At 39.2% G+C, this 23,803-nt stretch overlaps 1 protein-coding gene across 3 annotated transcripts in view; it reads right to left on the reverse strand.

Annotated features, from left to right (window-relative positions):
* Positions 1 to 4,529: 4,529 nt before the first annotated feature.
* The window catches only part of CPED1 (cadherin like and PC-esterase domain containing 1), a 152,328-nt gene continuing 133,054 nt past the window's right edge, over positions 4,530 to 23,803 (reverse strand). For 2 of the 3 annotated variants that reach the window (XM_072871044.1, XM_072870963.1), the window contains 6 exons: positions 23,230 to 23,366; positions 14,002 to 14,222; positions 13,638 to 13,739; positions 13,350 to 13,437; positions 11,196 to 11,342; positions 4,530 to 5,344 (listed from right to left, as the gene is read on the reverse strand). In XM_072871044.1, coding sequence (XP_072727145.1) covers positions 5,117 to 5,344; positions 11,196 to 11,342; positions 13,350 to 13,437; positions 13,638 to 13,739; positions 14,002 to 14,222; positions 23,230 to 23,366 — 923 coding nt within the window. In that variant the 3' untranslated portion in view covers positions 4,530 to 5,116. The remainder of the gene's footprint in view (positions 5,345 to 11,195; positions 11,343 to 13,349; positions 13,438 to 13,637; positions 13,740 to 14,001; positions 14,223 to 23,229; positions 23,367 to 23,803) is intronic. The other variant, XM_072871132.1, reaches the window with a different exon arrangement.

Here is a 23,803-nt window from a genome sequence, read left to right on the forward strand (position 1 = left end):
GTATATGAGGGAAATGCTTACCACAGTGACTGTGTGTGAATGCAGCTCATCTCACTCTGTTAGACAGGAGCATGCAGAGACAATCCCTCCCTTTATTTCATGCAAACAAGCAGTGGGAAAAAAGTTTGTCGAAAGTTGAGAAAAGACCCCGTTATCCGAGATTCACTGAAAGGGACTGAATTCTGCTCCTCATTAGAGCAGTTCAGTTCTAGAGGAAATCAAGGAGATGCTGAGTAGGTGCTGTGTTTCACAAAGAACAGAGTTCAGATTTCATTTAAACATACGCTTTACCTTCAGTTCAAGGCTATGTAACATGGTGTACCTTGCCAAGGCTGTTGAACATGTTTGAGGGATTGCGGGAAGGGCTGCCCACAGCTGCCGAGGAGCTGGCCAAGCAGCCAGATGAATGAACCTAGAAAAGGGAGAAGTCCATCGCAATAGAAACTGGTGCTGCAGGAGCCCCTGTTGTGACCCTACAGGCCCACCTTGCCCATTCAATTTAATGACTTGAGTAGTTTTCTAGGACACTTGGCTCTAGGTACTGGCCTAGGCTGACAAATGTAATACTGTTTTTAGTACCCACCAAACCACAGGCGAGTAAAGCTAAAATGCATGGCATCTTTTTACTGTGTAGTCAGGGCTTTTCTGTTCAATGGATAGTGTGAAGGTACCAGTAAATACTGCAGGATATGTACCAGCACCAGTATATAGGTATGCCTGCGTTATACACTGACTGTTCTGGTGTTTTGAAGATTTACACAGGTAAAGATGGCAGTGGAGTTTGAAAGATGGAGTTTGGTTTGGTAAAGGCAAGCTCCATGAAGAGCTAAGTGCTAATGCACACTAAGTACTTACCACAACAGAGCTGTTTTAAATTCACCAGAGAAAATCACTGCCCTAGAGAAGAGGCTTGCTCTACCCCTGCTACACTCAGTAGATCATTTGCTGTTGGAATTGATGAAAACATTAAGATAATAACATTGATATTTTGAAGATTCAGCCTGAATTTGCCTGAATTTACAACAATCATCTCAGATTTCCAAAAGTTGCTTCTACGATGAAACAGAAACTTCTCAGATCATCTGAAAGAAAGGCTGATGTGGAGTAGAGTAGGTACAGATAGTCATAACAGTGAGGTAAAACAAGCCAGATGCAAGGCTAGCAGGCAAACAAAAAGGTAAGACCCTGTTTTTCATGTGAGCCTACAGAGGCTTGTTTAGCAGTTTGACTCTATGCCAAATAGCTCACTGCACCTCTAAAAATTGCTTTACTCTAAAAAAGTAATCTGAAAGATCCCTGGACTGCAGTCAACTTTATATCACACATATCTGCATCTTCAAAGCATTCTCTTTGGCTCAGCATAGCAACAGAAGCATAACTATTAGCGGTTATTTCAACCTTCAGGTAATTGGATGCCCCACTACCCCACCCAATAAGCAAATAAATTGACTTTGATGTCCCTTTAATATGTCACAGAAGAGAAAAATAAAGGCCTTATATTTAACGGTGTGAAAGAGATTATTCTAAAGATTAATATTTTCAAATGAATACTAAGCATAAAAATAGTATTCGTAGTCCATTCTTTCAGCTCCTTGCTGTATTTGAAATATAGCATCTCCGATGACAGAGCTGACTGTCAAGGCATTTCCCTACAAATAAGGAAATCTTTTTTATTATAGCCAGTTATTCCAAAGATACTCACTGAGATGGACTTGATCATGGTGGCCATCTACCCTGCAAGGCTCAAACCCAAATCACTGTTCAACATCAATGGAGTTATATGAGCGATGAGGAGTTGCAACTCATTGGACACTGGTACATCCTACTGCAGCTTCAGCTAAAGTTTAAAGGGATGCGATAATAGCTGAGATTACTGCTCTGTATGTCAGAGTATTTATTTTTTTGCAGCACAGTTCCAGTCTCTCTACCTGTAGCTTAAAGTATACCCTGGTTCCACTGTAAACTCCACGTACTGCTGGGCAGATGTTGAGCAGGAAACACCACTTCTTGGTGTACTTGTTCCCCAGCCTGATTATTTCAACCCTACCGCCAATTCCAGGGCCATTCATGTCTGTATTAGGAGGTGGAACTCACCCTGACAATTAGGTCCTTTGCTATTTTAATGGTAAGTAATGGGACTAAGGTAATTATATGGGGGAAAAAAATCCTACGTTATGAATCAGTCTTAATATAGTAGGAACAATTTGATGCTTATTCAGGCAAAATGTCACAGCAGATGTGATAATTCTAGAGTAAACCATTGATAGCAACGCATGTGCTCTCACTGGAATTGAAACATGGTAATTCTTTTATTGTCTTAATCTATAAATTTTAATGTGTATGAGCAAGCGATGCTTCCATGTCAATCTCAGCTCTCTTCTTTCATACCTAGAGATGCTAGATATATTTTAAAGTTAAATAATGAAAAATGTACCTTGGTACCTGTTTTAGTCTGCATTCCCTTTGTTTATTCCTAAGATTACATGGATCATATATAGTGTTGGAAAAAACTTATTCAAAGAACTTGTTTAAATAAAGATCAATTTGCAAATTGTACCAATGACTTTGTACAGACATATATATGTACGTAGACATGTAAAAAATAGAAAACACACAGGAAAATTTCCACTTGATACATTTTTAAAATATTAAGATTTGGAAAACATTAAGACATCTGGGTGTACAACACATGTAAACCATTTTGTGGTGAAACCAGAAGTGATGAATTGCACATTCGCTGATATCAGCTACAGTGTAACAAAGTCAGCTCTTTCCTTTTCATCATTATAGCTGATGCTTCAGCAATAGGCTTTGATTAAAAAAAACCCCAAACATAAATACCCAGTTCATGCCTTAAAAACATTTGTGTACAGAACAATAACAGTAACAGCATGTGGATTTAAACAAGCTAAAAAAAAAATCTTAACAGAAGCAGAATTGTAATACACCTACCATTGATCATCTTAATACCAAAGACATCTGGCTGCATTTTGCATCTACTAATATTAATGACATGATATTAAATCCTTCAGCTTTAAGGTTGTGCAGCCCTGGAGTTCCAGACCCAAGATTATATATTATATCATTTGCATACAATTATATTCCTTATATAATTATATTGCTCAAAACCAAATGCTGACATTTTCAGTATTTATGCACAGCTCCTGACCCGTCTTTCATGTAAAGCTCCACACCAGGGAAAACCTTACATAGAAATTTGGGGACATTTACTGTAAGCACAGCAGCAGCATATTATACTGAAACAGAGATAATCACACTGTCTCACTAAATGTAATGTCATTGTCTAAATTAGGAGCTGTGTCAATATAGTGGAAGGTCTCCTAAATTAGATATGCCAGATCCTCTTTTTGAGGATCCTCCTATCATTTAGGGAACCCAGACTCCATATTGCATGACAATTTCCCATCATATCTCTACATATCTTATCTGAAGGAGCAAGAATTCACAATACTTTAGCTGGGCATACAGACTGTTGAGTTTAAGGATCTTTGGCAAATCCTAAATGTGGTGTCATGAATTTCTAGCTCTACTTCTATATAGGGCAGACCTTCTGTGTGCTACTAAGGCCAATAAGATGGTGATTAGTTCTGTGCTATAATTTGTTTATTCCCTGACATTGCTTGCAGTTTCCTTTCCCAAAGGCAGTAGAAGCTAGTGGAGGATTATATGGAAAATTGTGAAGGGGGAAGCATGCCACAGAGCTTGGTGGATCCTTCGTTAGGCTCGTACTTACGTGGTTCTGACTCCCTTCTCTAGTGCATGGTGGGAGAGAGTGGTGCCTTGATTGACTGCTCCATGACTGGATTCATAAAAATCCGTAAGTGGGTAATTTGTAGGGAGAACAGTCTTATGGGGTGCCATGAACCCATCACCCAGCTGCTAAGCCTGGGCCATGCTTGGTTTCCCATCAGGGCACCACAACTGTGAACTAGTGTGCTGCCAATGCTGTGGCAGGGGATCAGCAGACAGTTCCCCCCTGCAGCGGGAAAGCCTCTCCTTGGGGTTTACACCCAGAGTAGGTCTGCAAACACTGGTGGTGTAGCTGGGCTACAGCATGAAACTGGCATTCAGAGAAGGTCTTGTCCCTGCCACGCATGAGGTGCAGGCAGTATATTCTGCTCCCATCACATCACACACTCCTCATGACAAATTAAAAACCAGATCCTGAATTTCTTATGTGTGCTTGCAAAGGGGATTTTTCTTCCCTTTCTGGTACTGGCTTCACACATTGGCAAGCATTTTATAAAAAATCATAAAAGAAATGGCACTTCCATGTGGGGAGAATACTTGCTTGGCTTACAGGCCAAGGTAGACACTGAAGCACATATCTAAGCAGGCTTCCTGCATATGGCCACTCTCCTAAACTGGGACCATAAATAAGGTTATGTTAACATATTCACTATATTTACATGTTACATTGAGACGATCATAATCAGTCTCAAGTCCAAGTAATCTATCTCTATAGTAGCTTTAGAACATGCGAAAAATAGAGTAGGTATCTGTTCCATCTAAGATACAAAGAAGGGGTGTGTTTTCACTAAAAACACTAAAGTTCAAAACTTGGTGTCATCATTAAAATTCCAATAGACATTTTCAAACTGCATAAACCAAGTGTCTAAATAGAAAAGGTTTGATATTGAAGGGGAACCCATCCACATAAAATAAAACTCTTTAAAATGGAATGTAGCCAGTTTCTAAATACATTCAAATATTACAGTGTCTCTATAAATAGAAAACTAGATAGTGCTGAAAGCTAAAGCAGTCCTTTCCAAATTGTTCAAGTGTCTATATTTCTCTCTCTTTACTATCATTAATACACAGTTACTTGAGCTACAGCTGTTCTAGCCTTTGGCAACAGTTCAAGTAACTTCCCTTCTTCTCTCCTTTGCAACCCTCCATCTTCCATTTTGACACCACAGAGTTGCCACGGCATATCTTGGTTTGAAAAAGTTTTAGGAAAAATGCCACACGTCCCAGACTCTATTGGTGTGTGTGTGCAACCACTCAAGGAAGCACGTCATAAATTCACCATGGTCCTTCAATTGTCACTCAGGCAGTGGCACATCCCTAGTCCCAGCGCTATATCCGAGAGAGGCTATGTGCTGACAAGCTCCCTCTTACTTGCACAGAGCCTGCTGAGAAGGATCTCAGAATAAACTTGATTTATTGGACCTCGGACATGATATGGGGACCGAGAATTTGTTGTGTAGTCCTGCAGTTGTGATGGTTTGCTTTGACTGCCAAAATATTTCCCCAGTGTATAGTGCCTTGATAACGTCATTGTTATGTGTGGACTTTCTTCAGAGGGATTGGATTTCACCACCTGCAAAAGAAGTGACATATGTGAGTGCTTTCTGCCTGCACCTAGAAAGATACACAGCTGTGTGTACAGAAATGCTGAGACAGTTCTCCACAAAGCAGGTCCTGCTACTCTTACCTTGAGCTGGAAGTTGCTCACGAACAGTATTTTAGTGGGCCAACTTGTTATGTTACATACTAATTAAAGTGCAAGATCTTATTCACTTAAGCCTTCAAATCTAAATGTATAGGCCCATTATACTCAGTTGGTTGATTTTGTAATGCCTTTGTATATTAGATTCTGTTCTCTTCATTAGGGACAATTTGTCTGAACAACAAAATTCATACTTAACAGCTTGTCTGTATATTTACCATGGGAAAAAATAAACTCAGGACAGCCCTGACTTGCAGGGAGGTTTAAATCCTGCTCTGATTCCAAGCACTTGAGGAATATATGTTGTGTCCCGGCTGTGAGCCCTGCGAGAATGTCTCACTCTCAGGCCCTGATGCAAACCTGGCCCAGCTCCATGTTGAGATGAAAACACTCGTGTCATGTTTCTCCAAGAAGGGAGTTACAGTGCAATTTAACATCCCTCTCCCCAGGTCATCACACTGACATAACCACAATGTGGTTCAGTAACTTAGTGCAGAAGAATGCTCCTCCTTGGCCCCCCAAATATGTATAAAGCTCTGGGATTATCATGTTCAATTTGTATGGAATAAACAAACACCCATGGAACTAACAAGAGAGAAAGTGAAAGGTATGGTTGTCAGGAGCCTAATGACTGGGGGGGTGGTATCCTGTGAGATGCTGAAGGTCTCATCTCAGTGAACACACAGTCACTGATGAATAATGAAGCAACTTCAAGAGAGACAAAACTTCAGAACCTTGCACAGATGCAGGACAGAGGACACTGAACCAGGCATTGGCAAATCCAGAGAAAGCAGAAAAGGGGCCAAGTGGTTAACTTATTTTTAAAGGAGTAAATATATGCTGACTTGATAGCTCTGATGCGCATCAATTTTCCTGCTATATCAATCACAGCAGACACTTGAAAAAGCAGACTTAATTTATTAAAGCATATATTTATGTGGACGCATATTAGCTTTTTAAAAACATAATGTATAATTATTGTCAGTGAACAATCAGAAACAATGTGCATGTGTAGTGAAGCTCGTAATAAATGAAACAACTCGTATAAAATTAAATGTGAGTGAAGGAATAATAAGTGCAAAGGCTTGAAAGACTGGGCAGAGAGTCTATGAGGGAGCTGGCTGAACTAAAAAAAGACCAGGAATTATCCATGTAGAAAATTAATATATCCTCTGATCAGTTTGATACAGCTAAGCCAAGGGCTGTTATTTGTTTTCATGCAGTTACTGCAGGTTCATTTTTCTAAATTAGTGCCTTAGATCTTACAACTATTTCAAAATGATGCCACCTTGAACCAATCACCCAAACTGCATTCCTGTTAGTCATAATCTCCCAGGAATGCTATCTAATGTTCATCCAGCAGCCAGCCACTGATTAAGATACCAAAATCCCAAGGTTGCTAGTTTTTATGTTGTGACTATGATTTCATTGCCATTAAATTAGGAAATAAATCTGAATAAAAAAATAGGTTCCATAAAGGTCTTTATAACTGCTGGCCAATCTATTTCTCCATAAGCATTTGTGAAGAATGAGGTAATTAAAAAATCAGGTTTGCATGTGTGCATAGAACTAGAAGTATGTTTGGGCAGAAGGTGCCAGAGTTATGCAAGGTTTTTTGTCGCAGATTGATATAATCCCTTTGTGAGTCCAGATCCCTTGGCAATCTGAGTGAAGATTGTAGGGTCTAGAGAGCTGCGGATTTCTACGCTATCAGGGTGACCCAAGGCCCTCTGAAGTGGGTTGGTGGGAACTCAAATAATTTATCAGGACAATCAGGGGAAATAGCTTTCTGTTTGGCCAGCTAGTGAGAACTAAATGAGAACTGCTGAATGCATTTCAGTTCTTGTTTTCTGACTGCACAGAACGGCCAGCCCTCCATTCCCACATGGCCGTGTTTTAGCTCAGATGGCATTTACAGAGGGGTGCTGTCTTCTGGGAGTTTAGGAGGTCATTTTTTAAGAGAAAGAAAGTGAAAGTACAAAGCAGTAGATTTAATCCATCTCATCTGGTTTCATAAAACATGAAAAGTGCTGGGGTTTTACACAGTATTCTTGGCTCTGTCCTCGGAGGCAAAATGCCATTTTCCTAGTGCAAACTGCTTCAGCACCTGATGAAACTCCACTTGCCAGGATGCCGAAATAAACTGATGACAAAGCTGTTAAAAGTAACGAGGTATCAAAAGCATTCAAGGACTTTCTTTTTGCTTTCCTTAAGGATCAAGTCTGTTTTTGGGGGCTGACGGATTCTCCTGGGCACATCTATGCCTCTTGCAGGCACAGTGACCTCTCAAGCCTCATTAACAACAGCTCTGTGAGACAAATTCTCCCCTGATCCTCCCCAGAAACACATACTCTGTTGAGATTCCTCTGGCAGAGAAGGAAGGCCAAATCTGCACATGAGCTCATACAAAATGATGGAGGAGTGCATGAAAAATGCTGATGACCGATCACGCCCTGCTGTTTTCCACCCAGTTCCATACAAAGCATCTGAAATATTTCACTCTGAAGCTCTCCATTTCACTCAAAAGCTCTGTGGAAAGAGCGAGCATCAGCAATGACCCATGAAGACACCAACATCTGGGTTCTAGACAAAAAAAGGTCAATATAGCTGTCTGGGTGAAATGGAGGGAGGCATTTACTCCACGGGACTATTTATCCATCACATAAATACCTGCTCTGTGACTTACTCCCTCTTTTCCAGCTCCATTTGGACTGAGCTGTGTTCGTGCCTCTCTCATGTACTGACCAGAGCAGATGAAAGGTTTGGTTAACTAACCACGCCTGCTGTGTTTGGTCCCAAAGCAGGACAGAGGCCATGGCAGTGAGCTGAAAACATGTGAGCTGCTGAGGAGCCTGAGGTGGAAAGCCTGAGGCTGACACACAGCACGTGAGGGCAGACGGGTCTGATAGCGCTCCCAAACCAGTAAGCCTCATACTGGAACAGAGTCCCAACCAGTGGCAGCTGATTGTCTCCCCACTCTCTTTTGGGAACGCATTTGTCGTCCTGTAGACTGTCTCTGGTATTATATCTCTGCCTGTGATATTTAAGGAGAAAAAACAAAGCCTTACAGTTATTAGTTTTTTTACTCTGCTTTGTGTAAAGGTGACTGCTGTGGCTGAGAGAATTAAATATAAACCACCGGCTACAAGGAAATAGTTAGGCTTGCTATGCTAGTCCTTGGCCAGCAGACACCGCAAGGACACTCTGGAGCCTATGCTTGAATTTTAGTATCATCACCACTGAATTTCAGTTTGTTGTTTAAACTACTCCTAGGTTTAATTAGCCACAGTATATTTTGTTTTCCAGTGTATACTGTGATTGTCTGATGTAGGAAAGCTTATTTTTATATCTTTGCTTTTTTTGGATCTTTAAGGAAAATGTATTACAGCTGTCCTGACATTTCTTCACAGCAAAAATTTGTGCTTCCACCTAATTCCTGGTGTCACGGCCCACCTTTGTACCTGTGAAGTTTTACAGAGCTTCTGTGCTAACGCTGCACATGTCCAGGTCCTGGGAACAGGCTTGGCCAAGAGTGAGGCTTACAGAAAAATAGGCGTGACTTGGCAAACTAAGCAAAGGGGTTTTATCCTTCTCTTGAGAGATTCAGAAAACATTTGGTGGTCTCTCTTATTTGAAGTAATTTGTTTTGACAGAAAACAAATTCCTAAATTCATGCTGGAAAAATGCTAGCATTTCACTTGTGTAGGTGATAGTCTTTTTTTAATATTTATGCACTTTTGATAATTCTAATAAAAAAAGTTCTAGGATTTTCTCCATAAGAACTAACTTGTAGAGTTCTGTCTTCTAAATGACACATCAAATTGCTTGTGTCATTATTCTGGTCAGTAACCAAACTCCTGAGATTTCTTCCAACTAGTAGCTTCTTACTGGCTCAAAGCCCCCAGCTGACTGTGAAACACCATAAATTCATTAACTCTTGGTTTCAAAGCGATATCTTTCATTGCATCCTTTTTTTCCTCCAGTTTTAACTTTTGGTAACAATTTCTTCTCATTCAACATTTCATTCTATGAAAGAACTTGCACCTGTCATCTCTCTTTTGATCAGGCAGAGGAAATGCAATCTTCCTGAAAGATATGACAGTTCAAGTTTTATGGTCCTAAACAGATTTTAATGGAATCAATTGTGGATAATTTCCTAATCTTTTGTTAAACAGGCAACGGAGATTAAGTTCATAAGAATGAAGATCCTTGTAGCATCACAGGAAACGTCTTACTGTGCTAAACATGACGTTTTCTATAGAGGTGCCATAAGACTTCTCTGTCCTTAAGATCTAGCAACAAATTAAGGCATGGGGTTACTGATGATCTCTGAGTGCATGATTCCAGTTTTCACTAAGAAATATTTTTTACTGGGAATCAGGAGCTAAGCATCTGGAAAGATATGAGTCTCCTTTATTCCCCAAAGCCTTTTCTGGTTTCCAAAGGGAGTAATGTAATATTCATGGGTCTTCATTAGGGCAATGAATGACGTGTTTGGATTCTCAGCAGGCTGACGACTCATAACAGGAACGTGGGAACTGGCCTTTTATATCAACAGGTTGGTGTCATGGGTACAAGGAAGCTACAGGAATAGTCTGGTGGCCTTGGTGACAGTTCTTTAACTATCATATGCAAAATTACTGTCATCACCCTTATGGCAGAGGGTACCTGCTTACTTGGCTACTCAAAAATTATATTCTCTGTTTTCATTCAGGGTTGCCTGCACTAAACCAGGGGTACACTTCTTCATTTGCTGTACATAAGGTACAAGAAATCCAAAACTAAAACAGATCCCTCCTTTGCTGATGGGGAAGAACACTCACTAAAAAAAATACCACATACTCAAAATACATGTTAAAGGAAACCAGAAAAACTTTAAATATCTTGTTTTTCAAACTCTTTACTTTCACTGGTTTGGCAGCCTCTGGGCTGATTTTGTGCCTAGATGTAATAATGTGTTTGCTTATTCGTTTTTTATTTAATCCATGGACTCCTGTCATTTGTAATATACTGTGAAGATTCCTTGCCAGAACTTCGAATGAACAGAGGAATATGTTCTCAATTGCCTTACTCATATATTTTACCATGTCCCTGTTTCACCAGTCCAGTAGTTGGAAGACGGAATTCCTATAGATTTCATACAAAAAAGAAATCAGAACTATGGGCGTGAGATTTTTGTTTGTATAGTCAGTCACTATAACTATCCCAGATAACTCTTTCCCTGACATATGAAAACAGATATACAGCGGTAAGATTGGTCTTTCAATTTTAAGCTCCATTTTAAATGTACTTGTGGTTTGATGGGAGTCTGCTGACCTGCTCAGTTAGGAAGGCTTAAGAAAAAAACCTGTGAGACTGAGGTACAGCAAAGAGATGAAGTAAGTCCATGCAGAAGCAGTTGGGGTATATAACGCATAGCAAATAATATAAGAACCTGGAAACTGTGCAACATCCTTTTATACAGGTTACCTTTGCAAAAAAGCATGCTTGTTTTTATTTCAAGGAATTGCCACTACAGCAGTTCAGCCTGTCCTCGGGTGGCGTTGCATGCTGAGCGGCGAGGGGCAAGCGCCACCACACAAATCACTGTCTCCACGGTTTTTACTCAGGCCTAACTTTGAGTCACGGATGCGAACCTCATTGCACCCCTTTTTGTTTCTAAGCACCTGACAGTTAAAATCTCTCTAAAATACCTGGGAATTATATAAGGAAATTTTATTACCTCATGGAAATGGCAGCCACACTTCCCTTGCAGGAATTCTTTGTAACGTCCCATGGTGATGGCAAAGGTGTCAACAACTTCATAGCCAAAATTTTTTGCTGTATCCAGAATAACCAAGTTTTCATTCCACAAGTTTTGCACTTCTGCCTGCATTCCAGATAAAATATTGCAACATCTTGTCAGAAAGACTGTTTAAAGGTTATTTTATTCTGCCACTGAAATGAATAGCAAAACTGCATTTTGAATAAAGCAATTATGTTATACTCCAGACATGAATTACTATAAATTCACTCTTGAAAGTAGCTATTACTCCAAGAATGTTGTAGATTTTTGCAGAAATTTCTTAGAATGAGTTTTGCAGTGCAAAAACAGTTACAAGAAAATCTGATTTTTTTCCCTTAATTACACAACAAATCAGGTTGATTTCAATAATATCTAAATTAAAATCATGTTAGTAGTAATTATAATTACTTTTCAATAGTTGTGCAGTATCCTTCATAGAAATAATTCAATGTTGTTTAAAATATAATTACTGGGTAACTGTTTTTAATATATACTTAGCTAATAAGAGGTGTAATTCAGAAAAATTTCCTGTTATAAAGTTGTCTGTAACAAATGGTGAAATTGTTCATGTAAAAGAAAAATTCAGTTTGAAATCAAATTCATTGAGGTTGTTGCTTAAAAGGGAGTATAGGGTCATAGGTATCTTAGAAATGGTTACACTGAAGAACAGATTATTATTTCTCAAGATGCTGCAGGAAGGCCAGGAATAGAAAAAAGGTTAGCCATATATTTGTGAAGGTGGTGGATTTGACACTGAAGACAGAAGGGCTTTGAGAGTAGTTGGAGTAATCCAGAAGTCCAGAGCACCCAAACCACATGGGTAATTTGGCATATGATTCCAATATTGAAAAGGAAAAGAATGTCGGTTATGCAGCGTAGTTGATTTCTGGAGTTTTATAAACTACGGGATGAGAAACAGGAAAAGACAGTCCTGGGAAGCCTTTAATACTCTCTCTGTCCTTGCCTCACCTACCTTTGATCAAAGTTCTGCTTCTTCCTCCTAGGACTGAACTCCCCTGAAAGCTATGGCAGGAGCTACAACAATGTTTCTTTATGTTGAGTCCAACCATTTCCCTATTGTATCCTAATTTGGTCATTTGGATATATTAAGGAAATCGTTGTAATCAATAAGAAGACATTCAGTAAAGACAAGGCAGATGATAGTACTAATTTAGAAAGAAAGAATGGGCAATATCTGACAGGGCAGTCTCTGTAGCAAAAAGAAGGGTAAGCGTAACAGTAAGTCCCAAACTGAATACAGCAGGGTGGTATGGTTGCAAAAAGACGTGAGCACCAGTCCCCAGAGTGATAGGAGTGCTGTACGTAAACTACGAAAGCTGATAACTTTCTCTTTTCAACACCTGTGAATAGCTGGAGCGTTACACGCAGCTGGTAGGCACCATTTACTTGGTTCTGCCCTCCGGTGCTTCCCAGCCCCATCTCATCCAGGCATTTTATATGTGTTCAATAGAGAACCACGGTCCAAATTGTAAATAAAAATATTGAATTGAATGAGTTACACAGAACATTGAAATGAGCCCATCTGTTACTCTGAGACTCTTGGACACGATTTAAACTGACTGTAACATCCGATTAACATACAAATAACAGGCTAGATTCACCGGTACATTCCAGCTGCTCTGTGATGTTCTGGCTTCATGGGTTGGTTAAGATAGATTTATGGAGAGCTGTGCCATGCAGCCAGACCAGTGAATCTGATCCAGCAGTAACCATGGAGGAAGCCTGGGGAGGGCCAGTGCTCAACATGGTACGAAGAGCAATCTGCCTATCCCCAGCTCAGTTTCTCAACTTTGGCAGCAGGGTTATGTCGGAGCTTCTTCTGGTTCCTGGGATGTCTGACCGAGCATGGCATCTCAAACGGCGCTCCGATTGCAGCGGGATCCACAAAATAAGGCAAATTGGTTTGAATCTGCATCAGCAAGCCATATGAGCAAATACAAATATGATCTCTCTTTAATCCACTGAAAGCTTGCTCAGCAGAAGTTGAAACATACTTTGACCAGACAGCAAAATTATTGCTGAAATGACAAGTCTTCTGTGAAAATGCACTGTAAATATACTGTAGCTTACCTGTGATAGAGAATGTATTCCATCCACTGGGAGGTGAAAGCCCATCCCTATGGATTTGATAATTACCAGGATATTTGATAGATTTTCCCTGTTTGGCAAATAAAAAAACCCAACACATTTTACTTAACAGACACATCAAAAGACACTTGATTTTTATTTTTTCAAAGTCAGTTCAGTGTAGACCCATGAGAAAATAAATGAAATGTTTGTGTTTAAAATTTTTGGTTAAGTTGTTTCTCATAATTTATCATATCAAGACTTGGAATAACGCCAAGCACATAACATTACCTGTTCAACACCTTTTGGATAATTTGCAGGTGATTGGAATTAAGCCACTGAACGCCACCTACAATTAATACGGTCTGGTCTGTATTCTCCAGGGGATGTGATCTGAAACCCAGAAAGGAAAAACAACACATGTTGCCTTAAAACAGATGGCAAACATTTTAACTACATTGCATTGCATTTCAGTGAAGTGTATCTGGCATCCTGATCAGAGGCCTGATGTCATTTTCTACTATTTTTCAACCACACAATACAGTCTGCATGTGTTATGTTTAATTGTTTACTGACTTTAATTGTAAAATGTGTTAAACATGTTTGTGAATAGAACGAGAATAAAAACAAGCCAGAAATAGAGTTTGTACGGTACCTCTGCAGCAGTTGTTCTAGTGCTTTTTCAAAAGTTGGTCTCTGGTTTGCGTTCATCCAAAACTGGGGGTAGTAGGAGTAACTGATAAAGGTTTTCCCCTCATTGATATTATGATAACATTTAATATCATGAGTCTTTTGCCATTCCTGAAGAGTCTTATTCACTCTTTCTATTAGATAGTACATCATCCCTCTGTTAGTTGAGTCACCTATAAAAAGAATCTTTAGATGGAAAAAAAAATACAACTTACTTAGAAGTTGTACACTCCAAAAACCAAAAGCTAAGAAAAGAATACAGCTAGTCTGGAGGTTTTTAAACCCTTCTCATAATGTTCAAGAAATATATCTGTGAGCTATCAGTTCTCCAGCCCTGACATCTCAATACTAAAATTCTCCTTTAGCAAAATCTGTGTGATCTGATTAACAAAAAGCTATATTGTGTGTTTCAAAGACAGAAAATACAGGTTATAGGTGGCTATAGCTGCAGAGTTAGTCCTGCATTTTTCATCCTTGTTGATCATTTCTTTTGCTGAAGTTTATATTTACTTCCAATTGCTAGTACAGAGCCTCTCCTGATTGCTCACAGCTTCCTGCTTTCGTTCCTCCAGTTTTTCATGTGGTTTGTTCCTACACAGCACGTCTTAGTTAATGTCTGTCTTCCATAAATGTGATTCATTAGAATTTACACCAAAGTAACACACACACACATCAATGGATGCAGCTGCTGCCTTATTTGTAGAGAGATGATCTTTCTGCAGTTTCAGAGGGGGAAAGAAAGGGAGTTATTTTGGTGGCAGATAATTTGAATAGAGTCCTGGTATGTGTGATGTGACCACCAGGAAGCATCGTGGCCTGAAGGGAGTTAGAAGTGCTGTCAGGATGACAGAAGTACTTCAAGTATCAGCAGTCTTGCTGGGCTACTCTGAATTTGCAAATGAATGAAGAAGTCAAATTTGGGCTTGCTCCTACCCATTCTGTAGACTCCCCTGACAAATCAAACATCTCTGTATGTGGACACCACAGAACTTAACGTGTGGGGGTTTTTAATGTAATTGCCCTGTTTTTAGTGGATAGGACTAGCATTTCCTCCTGCTGAAGAGAACTTGTAAGCAATGACAAGAGTCCAAAGGGGAAGAGAACTCAGGTTCACTGTGGTTTTCCAATGAAACTGTGTGCGTAATCAGTCATTACCACAGTCACCTCAGCCAGGAATCCTCACAGAGGAGCATAAATGTGAAACTGGGAGTCAGAAACCCCATAGAGCCATAACACAGTGACAAGCCTGTTCTCTGAGCAGCAGTATGATGCTTCTCCTGCCTCCTCTGGCACTCAGGGTAGTTGGCACCCTGTAAGTTGGGTTTTTGTTGTTTGTTTTTTTAATTGGATTTGGGGTTTGATGCTTTACCACTTCCACCTTGAATATTTGGTTATGCAAATAAAATTCAGACTGCACAAGATTACATGTTTAAGAATACATTTCCAAAGCTTCTCTTAGAGGTTTTATGTGGTGAAAGCATCTTGGACTGCTCTCATCTAATACATCTCTATTTATCTATTCCCTTCAGGAATTTCACAGTTTTAGGGACTGATTCCAGTTCCCACTATGAACCTACTGTGAGTAAAAATAAGCCACAACAGTGTACCAATGACGGTTCCCACAGAACAGAAGCAGTTTCAGATGAACATTCCCTGATCTGGTGCAAGGGCCAAGAATAGGCATGACAATGACTTGAACATCCCATGCCTTGCCCGTTGTGGACTGCAGAGAAGCCCTTGATAGATTAAGTATGGTAGCAAACACATTAAAACAAGCACTAAGCATATAGAGGCTCTTCTACCTCCTGTCCTGGACCTCTCAAAGCCGCTTCACGGAGTAAATTCTTAAACAGCTGCTGTTTATGCTTAGACTGCATAAGCACTTCCCTCACATGCAAGGGGATTTCCAACTCTTTTCACATTGTGTCAGAAGAAACCTCTTTAAGTCAAGCATAACATGACTCACAGAAGTCAAGGATCCTTGGATCCTTGGAAGGACTGGTTGGATGTTCTCTCCCTCTCTGACAGACACAAACATGCACACAATTATTTACAACTAGGAAGACAGTCCATGCTTACAATATGTCCTCATTCTAAAGTAGGTTAACTTGAGGTTTTAAACAATTCTTTTAACTTGCAAAATCTCTTAATCTCTCCAGTCTGTTTATATCCATGTCTCTTTAATCTCTGTTTTGTAAGTCCGTCATTGTAGTATCTAGATGTATATCTATTTAAAAAGCAGTTCTCAGATATTAGCAGGCAAGGGTATCATTAACTTGCAATGTGGGTGAGAACATTTCTGTGAAAACACAGAACATCATTAGCAGAATAACAAACAGGCTCTACCAGGTTATACACATAGAGCAGTTGGAAGAACATGCTGGATTGTTTCTCTTCTAATAACATATGATACCATTTTGTTATCACTGCACATGAGGATTTCTAATTGCAAAGGAGCATATTCAGCTATTAATTATACTGATTTGGCAGATGCAGCATTTTTTTCTTACTCTTCATTCTACTGTGACTAAGATTCTGACAGATATTTTCACCTTTTAACTGTATTTGGTCTACTCACATCTACCACTGAATTCAAATAACAGAACAACACCCTTCATGGAAAAAAAAGGAGAGAAGAACCATGGCCAAGGCCAATGAACATGATGCACAGATGTCTAGTTTTGCCAACGCTGTGTATTCTCTAGCAATTTAAGTGTGAAGTATCATTCTAAATATTTCCAATGTCTCAAACATTGCAGAGCATCAAAGACTGAGATTGACTCATCAGCTCTTTCCCATTTTTTTGTTATGTCAAAACCAGAGCAAAACACCCCCCTGCCCCCCCTCCCCCACCCCTCAATTTACACTATTAAATACCTTAGCATTGTAGGGCTTTACAATTTCTACATGCACACACATAAGCAGTGGATGCATGAGTGAGTTTTCAAGTCTGCCCTGAGGTACCTCGCTGGCCAGGTCTGCAGATAGGATGGCATGCTCTTTTCAAAAACCAGTACGAGGAGAAAAAAGCTAGGTAAGATCACTTCTTAAAGTGACAGTTCTAGCCCTTAAGTGCCGTTATGCTGGGCACCATATGAAAATATCAGGTGGGTCTTGGAATAGTATTATTGTTGTTGTCCTGATGTTCTGAGAACATGAAGGTGGTGACAGGAGTCAGAGCAGATTCCTTTGGAGCAGTCAGTGTAACTGGACGAAATAAATAACTGTTAGGGCCCAGGCATACTTCTTCAAATATTATCACAAGACTGACGAGACTGCACACAGCCCATCTCTGAAGGAGTAAGTTTGAGGTCCAGAACATCTCCATTTTCACTCTTAAATGAGCTTGTTACAAGGAGCTAAAGCAGAATGTCAGGAAATTAGATCAGACAGCTGATGCTATTGAGTGTCTGGATGTCCACCTGGGAATGTATACTTATTCCTAGGAGAAGGTGTGCCTGAGCAGGATGAGTCAGGAACGAGACAGATGGCAACATCACATTGGTGAGGAATACAGGTTGTTTCACTAGGGAAATTAACCTGAACACTCAGAAACAAGTCTGCTAAGAGAATAGTTAAGATTGATGTAAGTGCAGAAGAGAGAAATGAGCCAAAGCAGACTTGTGGTTATACAGAAAACTAGATCAGAAGTGTGGGTTTATCCTCAAAGATGTCAGTCAATTATAATAACCATATTAGCTTTCAGTCAAGAGGTCTTTGATTGTTCAAGTAGGTATGAGCCATACTAGGACTGTATCACTGGAATCGTGCAAATCTGTTTAACTCCAGCTGCTTCTTTCACAGTGAAATCACAGCATTGTTGAAAGATATGTCATTGAAATTAAGACTGCAGTATGTGAAACCTATGGTGCCTGCCTTCTAGCCCTGATGGAGAGCTCTGAAGTCTGTTTGCAGTCGTCACGGGAGGGTATCAGCAGTCACACTATGGAGACTGCGCGTGCTGGGATTTTGAAGGGAATTCTCTCCCGTAAGTAGAGAGAAGATCTCAGATAGAAAGATGGGTGTGCATTCCTTGTAGCCCAATGCATCCCAGGCTGGTGGATGCATAGCACAGCAAATCTGCACACAGAGAGCACCCATTCATTAAGACCTTGTCTGCATCCAACAATCTGCTTCTAACTATTGGTCCAACCATGCTGTGAGATGAGTAAATCCTGGAAAAATAAACAAATTCTTCTTTTTCTGCTCCCTAAAAAAAAATCCAGGTGAAAGAAGAGGACATTTGTAGGTAATCCTACCTGCTTTTCAAACTGCCCTTGTGCAGAGCTGGCCAAGCACATTTTCTTGTGGTATGCAGACCATCAGAAAGCAGCTTTCAAAGCATCCATGTTTTGCAATTCAGCTTAATTTTCAGCAAATGCTTGGGAGACTCAAAGGCTAAAACAAGTGGTGTTTAGCCCCAGGAAGAAAACTTACATCCTTCAACTAACCCAAGAGCTTCGATGAATTAGAATAATCATTCAGTGTAATTGAATGTGTGGTAGCTATGGCCACATTTATTTCTATACAGTTGCATGAATTTACTATAGTTGTGCGTGCCATGTAATATTTAATATGATTTGAACCAGGGGCTCTGGGGATGATTCTGTATTTAGCTCTATGACAATAATGAGCAAAATGATGGCTCAGGAGTGTAGAATATGAAAGTTTCTTCACAGTCTCGGACAAGGCTTAGTCATGTACTGTTCAGCTCAATGGGGGATTTGTCTGCAGGATGACTAAAGGATCAGGCACACATAAGTCTATAATTTTACCAGACAAAGAACAACACTGTCACACAGACAGATGTTTTCAGTGTCCTCTGTTGCAAATGTTTGGTGTGAAAAATTCCATTATAGCTTACAGGCTTTAAAAGATTGTGTAAGCATAGTGGAATTCACTTCTTAACCAGACCTATCATTATAAATTAACCAACCTTAGGAAATTTAAACACCTGTAAGTCCAAAACACTACTTAACTTTAAAATATTATTAAGAAATGATAAGTTACAATTCCTGTTTTAACAGCTGAATTTTAAGTACTTCAGCAAATATTGCCTTTTCATATTTCCTGTTCTTAATTACACATGACTCAATGGTACTTTATTATAAGACTAAACTCTGGGTAGTATTTCTCAATGACAAACAAAATACATATCTCCCCTGCTATTGAGCCCAGCTTTCTATATGCTGCTAATTGGATAAATAATTACCTGTTAGAACCCCTTTTCACCCATTTTTTAAAGTTCTTGTACAAAAATCAAAGCATCATGTCTTAATAGAATTGTATACATCTTACAGCAAAAGCTCATTAACCACAGTTACAGAGGATTTTGTTCAGCCAATATAATGCAGATATAATATTTTTATTATGATTGCCTATTTCTTTGATTCAATTAGGACATACATGTGGAGTTCCCTAAGAACAACACAGCCTGCATCTCATTACCCTTAGTTAGAGTTTAAAATGGAGGAGAAAAAGGACTGCAGATATTAAAACTGAATGAAATCTACTCAGTCAGAATCACCTTAGCCTCAACACTTCAAAATTTTCCTTTTTACTGTGTCTGAAATGCAAACATATGACTGACTAGTCTTTCTAACACATCATAAAGCAAAATAAGGCCTCATAAACTGTTTTTGTGGATGTATATCCTTTCTCATGTCTCCACCAATCTGAGTGTTATTGTTTCACTACAGGTGGTCTTATGTTTTCATGAAACAGAAACAACTTAGCTCAAACACAGTTTTATATGCACACAAATTAAAATAGCAGTTAATGATGATGTGAAATCAATTGGAAGCCATAGCCAGGGAAAATGAATTTCTGTTCTGGAGAAAGGAGATGATAATTTTAGAGATGAGCTCTGAAAAACAAATCAATTTTAATATAAGACATTAAAGCAGCCTGGAGTTAAAAAACAAATTAGAAAGCATTTTTGGAGGGTTATTTATGATGCAGATAGGAAAGAAGTGCTCTGTTTGGTTGACCATAAACATATTTCAGAAACATTGACAAATGCATAAAAGAAATTAATGAGCAAGAGACATATCTGAATGCTGCATTTTACTGTTGTTCTATGAAACATGAGAAAAACAGAATGATTGCACTTAAAGATAGAGTTGATCTTACATGTGCTGCATTTCAGCCAAAAAGAGCATTCACTTTACATCTTATTTCATCAGTTGCTGAGGCACACCCAGGTCAGGGACACAGCACAGCAGCGGTTAACTCATTGCATGCTTCCCTCTACATTCATTAAAAGTGGAAAGACGAGTAGGCTTTTTTTCTTTTTTTTTCCCCATATAAAACTAATAGGGGAGCATAAGAAAACAGCCTGCAGTTATCATAGTTGAAATGTGACAGCAGCATAGAGAATAACACCTGTTTAAAAGAAAAGACATAATCACAAACACTTATGTTGTTTATAATGTCTTATCATGATGTTTTTAATTGTAAGAAGTAAAGCCAGCAGATCAGAGTCCTGAAACCAAATTATATTTTTTTCCAGGACAAAAATCAGAGACTTTAGTCTAGTGAATCACAGATGTCATTACTTGCTTTACCTGTGATTCCTGGTGAAATCTTGCATGACTCTGAATTTTTTATGAAGGTATTCAGAAGTGAAATTCAGTCATAGAGGGCTGCTAGTGTTTTAATGGAAGGTATGATGTCATTTGACCCAAAGACGCTACGGACATACATGTCTCTGCTTTTCTGAGGAAGGATTGGTAATTATGTGGGGTGTACAGAGGTTTTATTGCCTTAGTTCAGAATAAACTTTGAGCAAGAATTCAGATGTAGATCATGATATATGACTCCTTTGTAAAGGATTTTGAACTCCAGAGACCAAAGTTACACAAGCTGAATATTCAAAGTGTGGTGGCATACCAAAACCCCCAGGATACAGAGGCACACAGGTTAGTTGAGCCCATTTGGAGAAGTGGACACATGATTGAGTTCTGTTGTTCTTAGCTAACTTCAGCAAATGACAACATAAATCAAACAGCATTCTAGATCATCTCAGTGTCCTCACATGGCTTGATGATTTTTGCCCTTATGTTTTGCACTCATGCTTTTTTTGCAATCTGCTTACATTTCCAGCGTTGAAACCTTCTGCTTATTTTATTATGGAAACTATGATGTTGTTTGAGAAGTCAGTGATCTCTGTAGTGCTTAAGGACAAGGTATATAATGGTTTGAAACTAATATCACAAATTAGGAAATATAAATATTTATAGATGATTACCAAAATCTCTTGTGTAATAAAAATGCATTTGTTCACAAGAATTATATCTTGCTGGCTACTCAATAGCTCCCTCGTAAAAGATCCAGGTTATTTAAACATATATAATAGCATACAATACAACTGACAGGCAAAAGTCTCTTTCAGTGAGCACCTGAAAAAAAAGCTTTTTCTACTACATTGCTTAGACTGTGTAAAGTAATTCTAAAGTTTGCCTTAATCACAGGCAGAATCAGGACCTTATCACCCAGGCAGAGGACCATTTTTACTCATCCGACTTAGGTATGAAAAAAGTCTCTCTTTAGTTCTTAAATTCTACTGACACGAGGGAGTTGGTCCAGGCTCTACATTTATTTATTTGGTGAAAGCAGAAAAAATGCTATTGCAAAATGCCACACAAAGTTAAAACCACTGCAAAGTGATAAGAAAAATAACATCAGAGGGAAAGATATAAGAGAAATATACCAAAAGGCAAACATGCGTTAGAGTGATGACTTTAAAAGAATAAACCAGTTAAATGGACATCTGTGCAACAGGAGTGATTCGGCAGATTTCTACAGAGCAGTGAAGGTTATCAGACAACGACAGAAGACTTTTGCAAAAGATACAGAATGGGAAACAAGTGCAATTAGTTTTACAGAAATTTTTCTTGCATGGTGTTAATGTAGATCACATAGGATCTGGCTCTCATCTGACACTGGAATAGATCAGTGACCTCAGAGAGTCAGAACACAGTAGAATTTGAAGAAATCAAGGTCACAAGCATTCATTTCATATACTTGGTTTTAATGGACCCTTAACAAACATTGTCCTGTTTTTGACACTGGTGAATGTGAGTGGTCAGATTCAGGAGGTGGGGACATCAGCATAATCTTCTCAGCAGTACCCTGGCAATCCACTTCCACAGTGGCATATTGTTCCTCTGCTGTCCTTCCATTGTCTGACCAAAGGGTGTTTGCTTATTGAAGCAGCCCAATGTCTATGGTAATTAAAGACCAAAGCAAAGCTATCAGATTCTTCTATATTTTTTGCTGTGGTCAATCCAGAAGTGCTTGTTTTGTACATGAGGAGCAAATCAAGCTTCTCCTCTGTCATATAAACCTATGTTTTTTTAGAAAAATATGTTAGGAGAAACCCACAGCTCCATAGTAATGGAGAAAACCACAGGCAGAAGTAAAGCCAAATGGCAATGAAGGACTTTGTGCAGGACAAGAAATGACCAGAAAAGAGGGAGGAAACGTTAATTGAAAGACTATTATTTTTGTATTTGTCTATATAGAAATGCTCTCAGATTTTATCAAAATGCCACTTTTAGTTACTATTTTCTTACCTAGACAATACACTATAAAAATCTTTATAACGATTAATTACTTACTTTCTGGATACTTGTATCCTCAGTAAGGTACCTGAGCCTCAGATCAGAGCTCTCTCTCAACAGTTTTACAGTCATAGCATGCTTATTAAGGAGACCTTGTATTTCCAAGCAATCACCTTAGAAGCTTCACTACAAGAAAAGAATGTGCAAGAAGACTTGGTAAGATTAGTGTGCACAAGCAATGCCATGCATTAGGTATGCAGCAGAAGAAACCCAACTTGCACATCTAGTGTGAGACAAACTGTGACAGTAATGCAAATCCATCCTCCATTTACAATCCTTATATACTCACTGCAGGTCTAACTGGTAACCGTGTACACCATAGGTCTTGCAACTCCACTGGTGTGACCTAAGCTCCTATGGAAATAGCAGCAGACAGCTGTGTCTGCATATGAGGCTAAATTATGGATAATGGTTGGTTTTCGTCCCTGTGGGTTTTCCATCTGAATCTTTTTCCAGTTATAATAAAAAGGGATTTTTCTTACACATCAATCATAAAATTGTTTTTAAAGCTTCAGGACACTAAATAACCAGGTAAATAAAAATGAATTAAAATGTAAAATGTTACATACCCTTCTGCCCTCCACACAGCGCTGGAGCTCGGGCTTGGCTAGCACAGAGTATCGGCAGCCGTGGGGCTGCCACGTTATTTCTCTCCAGTCGCAGGTCCTGTTGTCAGAGCAGCTGAGGCAAGGGACAATCCACTGCCCTGGAAAACAGTAACAGGATGTCAGCATCTCCTCTGTATTTTTGTGAGTAGCCTTATTATACAGCAAGCGAGATATTTTTGAGTACTTCTTCATGGGAGTTTTCCCTAAATTAAGTGCCCCCCAACCCTTTGAAGAGACTATTTCCTTCCTCTGTGTTATGCCCTTTTCATTTAGCAAGGATGGGAGTTTTTCCTTTCCACGAAAGAGCTGTGAATGCTCAAATCCGACAGTCATGTGTGTGTTCATTTCTCAGTTCACGTTGCCTTTCTTGTAGCAGCTTGTCCTTTCTCCATAGAAGGTACACGAGAAAGGAAAAGGGGTTGAGGATGCTGAATGGCAAGATAAAATATTCACATTCAGAAGTGTCTAAAGGCAAGATTCATTCTCATCTAGCACTAAACATCTAAAAGTTGGATAGTTGATTGAAGTTAGATTT

Source organism: Ciconia boyciana, chromosome 1, assembly GCF_034638445.1.
Source record: "Ciconia boyciana chromosome 1, ASM3463844v1, whole genome shotgun sequence".
Classification (NCBI taxonomy): domain Eukaryota; kingdom Metazoa; phylum Chordata; class Aves; order Ciconiiformes; family Ciconiidae; genus Ciconia; species Ciconia boyciana.